Source organism: Channa argus, chromosome 23, assembly GCF_033026475.1.
Source record: "Channa argus isolate prfri chromosome 23, Channa argus male v1.0, whole genome shotgun sequence".
NCBI classification, from domain to species: domain Eukaryota; kingdom Metazoa; phylum Chordata; class Actinopteri; order Anabantiformes; family Channidae; genus Channa; species Channa argus.
This window is the reverse complement of record NC_090219.1, coordinates 7803233-7812634: the sequence shown is the minus strand read 5'-3', so window position 1 is coordinate 7812634 and position 9402 is coordinate 7803233. Positions and strand designations below refer to the sequence as shown.

At 40.6% G+C, this 9402-nt stretch overlaps 1 protein-coding gene across 1 annotated transcript; it reads left to right on the top strand.

Moving 5' to 3' along the window:
- The first annotated feature begins 318 nt into the window (after positions 1-318).
- On the top strand, positions 319-5884 carry LOC137108496 (sodium/myo-inositol cotransporter-like). Its single transcript, XM_067493160.1, has 5 exons — positions 319-442; positions 1947-2798; positions 2911-3106; positions 3532-3659; positions 3734-5884. The coding sequence occupies exons 2-5, from the start codon at positions 2168-2170 to the stop codon at positions 4945-4947; spliced, it is 2169 nt and encodes a 722-aa protein (XP_067349261.1). The 5' UTR covers positions 319-442; positions 1947-2167; the 3' UTR covers positions 4948-5884.
- Positions 5885-9402: the final 3518 nt, after the last annotated feature.

The window sequence follows — 9402 nt, the reverse complement described above, 5'->3', positions numbered from 1 at the left end:
ATGAGGGCATGAAGACTGGTTGGTCATGTTCTTGAGCTATTGGTGTATTACAGTCAAATGTGCAAATATCTGTGTACTTAATCAGTACTAGAAATCAACAATATATATACAGAGTATAGGTATAGGTTCACAGCCTCCCCCAGTGATGAATGCTACAGTACTATGGCATGATCTTCTTTTTTGTAGCACATGTAGCACAGGTGTGCCCTCAGTTTGATTACATTTATGAATGGTAAAGTGACTTTATGTGATTTCACAATCAGAAAACAGCTTGCTTCCTCCACCCAGGTGGTGATGCTGCTGCTGTGGGTGGAGGCTTCCACTCGTGTTAATAAACTGAAGACCTCGCGGCCTGCAGCAGTGAGGATCTGCCGCCAGTCCGGGTCTCAGGTTTCTCTCTTTAAACACACACTGGGAGTAGAGACACGAGAGAAAACAGCTGGTAAGTCAAATGTTTCTTTAATGTTTTAAACTGGTTTTGTCAGAGTCATAAATAGTTTGGAATATTAGTATCCTAAAAAAACTACACTATATAATGTCCTAGAAAGTCCCAAATGAAAAAAGAATAGCTGTTATTTTAGTGTAGATAAAAGTAAAAAGTGCAGCAATGACATGCATGAATATAATATGTATGTAGGTTAATTTTAATCTTGCTTGCAGTATGACAGAACAATAATTCCAAGTATTACGGGTAATAAATAGTATTATTAGTAATACACAAACCCCATGACAATATGAAGGGCAGATTCATAAATAAACTCCTCTGTCTTTAACAAAGTATTTGGTAAAAAAGGAAGTGCAGCATTAGTTTAGGAACCGTGACTCACCCTCACGGTGTTTTCATTCACTTGAATTCATAGAGACCCCCCCCCCCACAAAAATAAAGGCCTAAATTCAGCGCCTGGAGCTATTTGGTACTGTTTGGAAGAAATGTCCTTAAACTTGCTGCAACCTTTTTACAGCCCCACGTTAAACAAAACACCCTTGAGCCCTGGGCCTGTTTTTTTTTTGTTGTTTTTTTCATACTTTATATATTGACACGAAGGGTGAAATGCTGACAGCTCTGCTTCGCTTAAACTCAGCACAAACAGTTGTCTGTCATTCTCAGCTTCCTCCACCGTCTGAAATGGCTGCAGACACGAGGGAACAGCAGGCTTCATGAAAGGCTCTGCTGTGCAGGTGCACTGGAAAGACATGACGGAAAAGAAAAGAAACATGCTTTTTCTGTGTTTACACAGCTTATAGGGGTCTTGACAGAACCGGGGACTGCAATAATCAAGACTTCCTCCATTTCCGTCAAGAGATATCGGTTAAGTTTAAAAAAAAAATTATGCAAGTGTACGGTGTTGTGAAAAAAATGGAAATAGAACAATCCACTAACAGTTAGAGAGGAGTTTGATTGTCATGGGGAGTTGCTGCAGTTGACAAAACAAGGTGTGAAGTTTACTAGAAGAACTAAAAACCAGGATACCGGCATACTTTTGTAGATACGCGTGTATTAAAGTCAGCAGAATACCAAAAGAAAGGCATAAGCAATATTTTATAAATTCTATACTTAAAAGTAGATAAATTCATACTCTTTTGCAAGAGTCCAAACTTAACATGTCACAGCATCACCAGCACTGTGCGTAAAGCTATGTCTAAATATTTATGAATATGGTAGTAGATCTATGTATACCTGAAGTATACATTCTACAGTCATTTTACAGTAATTACATTAGTACAGAACTATGTTGGCAGCAACTAAACAGGTCTCGTGTCTCTTGTTTACAGATATATAAGCTTTAAACAGTTTAAGATAAATATGATAAAGAGCTTTTGATCTAAATTAAGGTCTTTGTGTATAACCAGCATATACTGATATTTAAGTGCTGCTTTGGAAATAAGGTCCTTGTCTTTGTGTGTGTGTGTGTGTGTGTGTGTGTGTGTGTGTCTGTTTGTTGCAGGCTCCAGATGACTTCTATCTTTTGCAGCCGCCTCAGTTGACACCCAGCTACAGTGGGCCGTTCAGTGAGCTGATAGACCACAAGTGGGACTTATGCGTAAAGCTCAGATTTAACGCAATAGGTCAAAAACCAGCTGGCTTTTTATACGTGTAGCCCAAAAACATTATTCATAATTCAGAAGTGGGTCGGGTTCGGTTTTAGAGACACGAGGGTGTTCAAACATGGCCGCCATGGAAGTGGCAGATATCATCGTTGTAGCTGTTTATTTCATCCTGGTGTTAGGGATTGGCTTCCTCGTCATGTGGAAATCCAATCGGAACACGGTGAGCGGCTACTTCCTCGCCGGTCGCTCCATGAACTGGGCGGCTGTGGGGGCCTCTTTGTTTGTAAGCAACATAGGGAGTGAGCATTTTATCGGTCTAGCTGGATCCGGTGCTGCTAGCGGGATCAGTGTGGCTGCATGGGAATTCAATGCTCTATTACTGCTCCAGCTGTTGGGCTGGATCTTTATCCCTGTGTATATTCAGTGTGGAGTCTACACCATGCCGGAGTATTTGTCCAAACGGTATGGAGGGAGGCGGCTAAAGGTATATTACGCCACATTATCTCTCATCCTCTACATCTTCACCAAGTTGTCAGTGGACCTCTATTCCGGAGCCTTGTTCATCCACGAATCTTTAGGCTGGAACCTCTATCTGTCAATCATTGTCCTCATCACCATGACTGCTGTGCTGACAGTCACCGGAGGCCTGGTTGCTGTCATCTACACTGATACACTTCAGGCATTGCTCATGATTGCTGGAGCACTATGCCTTACAGTTTTCAGTCTCATCAAGGTGGGAGGACTTGAAGGTACTTATTTCCCTATATCTTTTGTGGGCTGATGTTATACGATTTGTGCACATTAATGAAGAACATACTATACACACCATATTTGACACATGCACTGTCATGTCATTTTAAGAGGTGAAGACCAAGTACATGCAGGCAAGTCCAAATATCACTGCCATCTTGTTGTCTTATCCGAACCTGAGGTTTAATGAATCCTGCCACCACCACCTCAACCCGAAGCCAGATGCTCTCAAGATCCTTCGAGGCCCGACGGATCCAGACATGCCTTGGCCGGGATTTCTGCTGGGCCAGACACCTGCTTCTATTTGGTACAGTGCTAACATGCTGATCTATAGCAGGTGTAATGGATTACAGTGTTGACAATATTGGGTCATCATGATGATGTCATTCACATTGTAGAGGAAGTCAGTGGTTAATAAGTCTGTTGAATAACTGTGTTCTGAAGCTAATATCTTGAAAATCTGTGCAACAGCTGAGAAGACATTTCAGAAAAAAAGATAAGTCAGGGATCATTAAAATCAGTATGATTCATTAGCTTGGGACTATTAATGTGCAAAAGCTTATGGCAACCCCTCTAAAAGTTGTTAACCTGGTCAAATAAAAACGGCAGGACAGATCTCTGAACAAAGAGCCTTTGCAATGAGTGCAAGCAGTGAGTAAACTGTTATTATTGTTATAAAACAACTCAGTCCATTAATGGAGTCTTGTTGTTAATCCTCAATCTCTGTTTCAGGTACTGGTGTGCAGATCAAGTCATTGTGCAGCGGGTTCTAGCAGCAAAGAATATTGCCCATGCCAAAGGTTCTACTATCATGGCCGGCTTCCTGAAAATCCTGCCTATGTTCATCATTGTCATCCCAGGTAGATCTGATGGTTGATATTTGAGTGAGCAACACAAGACCCCAAGAGTGACATGTTTGTCTTATTGATTTCAGGGATGATTTCCAGGATCTTGTTCGCTGATGAGTTGATGTGTATAAGTCCTGAGCACTGCATGGAAGTGTGCAATTCCCCAGCTGGCTGCAGCAACGTGGCTTACCCCCGGCTCGTAATGTCAGTGCTGCCTGTTGGTCTGCGTGGCCTGATGATGGCCGTCATGATCGCAGCCCTAATGAGCGACTTGGACTCCATCTTCAACTCAGCGAGCACCATATTCACGTTGGACATTTACAAAATGCTACGAAAGCAGGTGTCCTCCAAGGAGCTGGTCATGGTCGGCAGACTATTTGTTGTTTTCATGGTGATTATAAGCATTGCCTGGGTGCCGGTCATCATCACGATGCAGGGAGGCCAGATGTTCTACTACATCCAAGAAGTATCAGATTACTTGACACCACCCATAGCGGCGCTCTTCTTGCTTGGTGTGTTGTGGAATCGCTGCAATGAGACGGGGGCCTTTTGGGGCGGGATGGTAGGGTTTGTACTTGGAGCACTGCGTCTGATTTTGGCCTTTGTTTACCATAAGCCACACTGCAACCAGCCTGATGAGCGGCCATCGTTCATCAAAGATGTCCACTTCATGTATGTGGCAACCATCTTATTTTGGGTGTCAGCTCTAGTGACTGTTGTTGTGAGTCTCTGCACCCCTCCACCCAAAAAAGAACAAATAGGAACCACTACTCTGTGGGGTCTGAACAAGAGGAGGAGGCTAAAAGTGCAAGAAAAACAGAAAGCTGGTGCTGCCACTCTGCAGCTTCTAAAGCTGAAAGGAACGAGTGTGGTGGATGAAGAAAAGAGTCAACACCACCCAAACAAGCTCAATGGCATTGAGGCCAGTCATGAAATTGCCCGACTAAGCCAATCACATATGGTCATAGCCAATGTCATAGAAAGCAATCATTCAATCCAGAATGGATGCCACACACTGATTTCTGAGCCTAAAACAGTAGAGGAGGGTGAAGGGAAAGGAGTGAGAGATGAAGAGAAGAAGGACGGCTGCTTTGGTGGGGGAGGAGTAAAGAGGGTCTTAGATTGTCTCTGTGGCTTCCAGGAGAAACTGACCGAAGCTCCGGTTGTTGCAGTTCAAGAACAGGAGAAGACTTTAGATGAGCTCCTTTATGAACCTCCACGAACCAGGATCATCCTGAACACAGGACTGGTGGTGATTTGTTCTATTGGGATCTTTCTCTTCATCTATTTCTCCCTATAGGCTCTGTTTGTTCCAAGCTCAAAATTTGTCCAAAAGCTGCGATTAGGAATAATCTTCAGATGAGCAGGTAAGGTCGGTTTTCTAGTAATGTTCAATTAAAAAAGGTCACAGTGGATACAAGTAGAAAACACAGAGTAAAGAGGGTTTTTTTTTTTTTTTGTCCTTTTAGTCCATAGATTTGGTATTTATGAACTGTTCTCTAAGGCGTTATTAATGTGCCCATGCAGTATGTACATGAGAATACTAGGTCCTGGTCACTGCTCCTAATCTCCAACACAGACCTTAAAGCCTTTCAACACAGAAACAAATCCACAGGTCTTTTTCCACAGGAAAATACACTGAATACACAATTCTAGAAATTCTTATATTTATACAAAAATGAACCTTTTTACTTACACAATAAAAACATGTATCTCATGCACACAATTTGTTTAGAAAATGCACAGATATAAAACTATGCAACAGCTGATTCCCATCTGAATTTTCACCAAATTTGACCCATTTGTTTTGCACAGCTTTGATTCCTGAATTTAAAGGGAAATAAAAGGATGTTTTCCTAATATACAAATCCATAGTGAATGTGAATTTAATTTATACAAACTGTGAATGTGCCATCCTTTTCATTTTTGTATAAATGTCTTTTATTTTCTTAACATACTTTTATATTTAAGAGTGTGTGTTGTAGTGTTAGACAGTACATATGCACTAATGCTCAAACAGACAATGAAAGGTGCCAAACATTTTCACACCTGCACACAAGGATGGGTTGTTTAATTTGACTGAATAAAATTCAGAATTGGTTCTATGCAACTTGACTGTCATTTCTCAGCATTATGAGTAAAAATCAGGAATAACCTGAGGTGCAGGTTCAAAGTTGACAGTAAAGAGTTAATACAATATCCTTTAATACACAATAAAAAATAAGGGTGGACCAACATGCTGCGGATCTGTCTCCTTTCATTCTTTCATTTAATGAATGTCTGTCAAATCTGATATCTCAGTCACTTTGTTAGTTAGTTTGAAGCAACGTCTCACTGAACATCTCCAACTGAATCTTCACAGAATGTAATATGAAAGTTTTCATCATCCATAAACTTTTTGACTGTTGCCATAATCGGAGCAATCTTGGCACTTGGCAATTATTGGTTATTGATTGATTTGATCCCTGTTAAGTGACCCTGGATGGTGCAAACATATGAAAAATAACGCACTGCTCAAATATTCAGTACTTGTTTGAATAGTATATCAGTATAGTATAGTGTAATTTATATTTTCTGAGCCGCACTAATTACATGCTATTGGAATGTAGTTACTATATGATATTTGTGATATGAAACTTATAAAAAAGTGCAGCCCAAGAAAGTGTAGAAAAATTGTCAAAATAAAACTTAACACATAACAAGATTATACCTTACAGCAGCATGTTGTGGTTTGTGTAAAAGACTTGGCGTACTCTATTAAAAGGCACCATAACAAGCAAACATGCTACCACCCAGTTAGTAAAGAAGACATAAATAACAGCCTCTGTTACTGTGGAAAGTTACTACATAGAAATGGAAATTTACCCGGTCGACCCATCCCACACATTGAGACTGTGTGGGATGAGTCAAGTCACCTTCTCTCTAAATTATCTGATAATCATCAAACAAGGCAGGAAATGTTCTGACTATGTGCAAAAGAAATTCAGCAAAGTTTTGTTTTCGCAGACATGACGTGACGTCCAAAGATGACGTTCCACACAGGTGTTCCTCATGGCTTGATTCATGGCCCTGCTCTGTTCAGGTGTGTCAGTGCGTCACAGCAGTGAGCCTGTACACACAACATGATGACCCTGAACCTACAGCAGATAAGTTGATGGAAATCTACCATCATTCAGCTGAGAAATCATTCTTGAGAGTTGGATTGGATACATGTGTGTGTGTGTGTGTGTTAGCAGCTGTTGGCAATAGAGGCCAATCACAAATGTTCCTTTTCTAAGATAAATGTAGGCCTTTATTCAGTGTTAAATTTTAGTCAACCACTGCCCCTGACCAATCTGGTGAGCCAGTTGTTGACACAAAAGGCGAAAATACAAATATTGCATGCGCTTTATTGCATCTGATAAACAAGAGTCAGAGTGAGAGTTATAGATATCTGTCAGCAAAACCCCCACATGCTGGAAAAAGTGTAGTTGCAGCAAAACTTTACCTTGAAAGCAGGATGACAACTGATAAGAAGCAGAAGATGAATTGTCGTGGAATTTATTCTTTTATGCGGTTTAACCTTTGGAAATATATTTTCAAAATGCTAAATATAGATATTTCTTCTTTAGAGGCTTGTTGCCCACCTCAAGCTGGTAACAGGGGCTTTTCACATTGTGTTACCTTTGTCATTCTGCAATGGACAGATTAACAATACTTTCTAATGAAACTTGTTGATATACATTTACTAATTCAAGTTTCACATGGAAATGTTGATAAATAATTTCAGTAATTGCTAGCCAGTGCATGCCTGAGGGTGAGACAGTGCTAATATTTGACATAATAGTTGTCAAAATATGCTGTTGGCATGGGTGTGTGCACACATTTTATGTGCCATACTTTAAGATGTCAGACCTGAAATAAAACACAAAAATGCAGGAATTAATTACCAAAAACAACATTCATTTAATTCTATGTGATTGAAGCTGTGACCCCTCTTCCAGGTGGTGGTAATGTACATTGTATATCTGGATAGCCAACCCACATAAGGAAAAAAAACACCTTAATGAAGGTGTAAAGGCCTTAAGATCACACCAAAGTGCATGCCCAAGAGCCATTCCTGTGTAATCGGGACTAAAAAATGTTTTATACCATTTGCAATATGATACCTTTTTGTTTTGATAGCCTATGCTGCCTTATGCATAACATAAAAAGAAAGGTGTGGTAAACAAACATAACAGCGACGCTGGAAAGGCAACACTAAAGGCAAATGGTGCCACTAAAGGCAGTGGTGATGATGCTTTATATGGAAGGAAACCACAGGAGAGGGGAAAGTTTTTCCTTAAACTTAAAGTCGAGTCAATAAAGCTACTGTAAATATTTAATTCAATTAAACTTTATTTATATAGCACCAATTCACAACAACAACATCTCAAGGCACTATACAGAATAAAGTCAAGACTATAAAGACGTATAGAGAAAACCCAACAATTCCCCCCTAGAACAAGCCATAGGCAGGAGCTGAGACTAAAACTCTCCTGAAGCTGAATAGTTCCACCTGTTGTGAGCCGCTGGGAGTTTTCTCTCTGTTTGTTCTGCTTTTATTTTTGCCATTTGCAGCTAATTCAGCAGACCTCAACGGTATCACAGTGGCACTGCGTAAATTCTCAACTTAAGACTGTGCATCTCGGAGTCAGAACATGAACGCCTTTCTGCGGGAGAAACTGTGGATTTCTGGACCTGACATCCTCAAACAGTCAATTGAGAAATGGCAAAAGAATCCAGAGCACCTGCAAGAGCTTGAAACAGCTGATCCTGAGGAGAAAGCAGTGACACAGTGAATGCTCTTGCAACTGAAGAAAGTCCAGATACAATGCAAAAGTTGACAGAGTTCTACTCACGCCTTAAAAAGGCTGTGGCCTGGCTATTCAGGTTGAAGGGTACACTTCTAATTTTGTCCAGAAAGAGAAAAGGAGATATTGGAAGGGATTGCCCAAAATGAAAAGGAGGAAGATAAACAATGTCTTCAGCTTCAAAGAAGAATGCTGAACTACAAAACAACTCTTGTTAGGAAAATCTACCTGTGGATGAGCTCAAGGAAGCGGAGGCAGAAATAATTCATCACTGCCAGCGGAAGAATTTTCAGGAGGAACTCTCTGCTCCGCTAAAGGGAAAACAAGTGAAACAGAGCAGCCACATGCATAAAGTTAATCCAGTGGTAGGCTCAGCCGAGCGGCCATGCCCGAGGAGTCCAAACACCCTGCCATTCTGGATAAGGATCACAGTATTTAACAGCTCATTCTGCAGAAAATCCACAAAATACTACCCGATTGTGGTCATTAACACATTTTGACTACTTCAAGTCAAAGGTACTCTATTCCAAAAGCAAACTCAGCAATCAGAAAGATTGTACATGTAGGACATATCAAAGATTACAAGGAGCTACTGGGTGGCAACAAATGTCAGAACTCCCACTTAACAGAGTCTTCACCATTTACCAGAACAGCCGTTGATTGCTTTGGTTGTTTTAATATTAAACAAGGAAGAACAACTGCAAAAAGATATGGTGTCATAATTACATGCCTAGCACCCCACGCTGTCCACATAGAGGTGGCAGCATTTATTAATACACAGACTCATTCATTAATGCTCTTTCACACTTCATTTCAAGAGGAGGTCAGGTTTTGGAAATACATTCAGACGACGGAAGAAACTTTGTTGGTTCTGACTGAGAGCTCAAAAAGAATCTGGAGGAATGGAACATGTCCAAAATAGA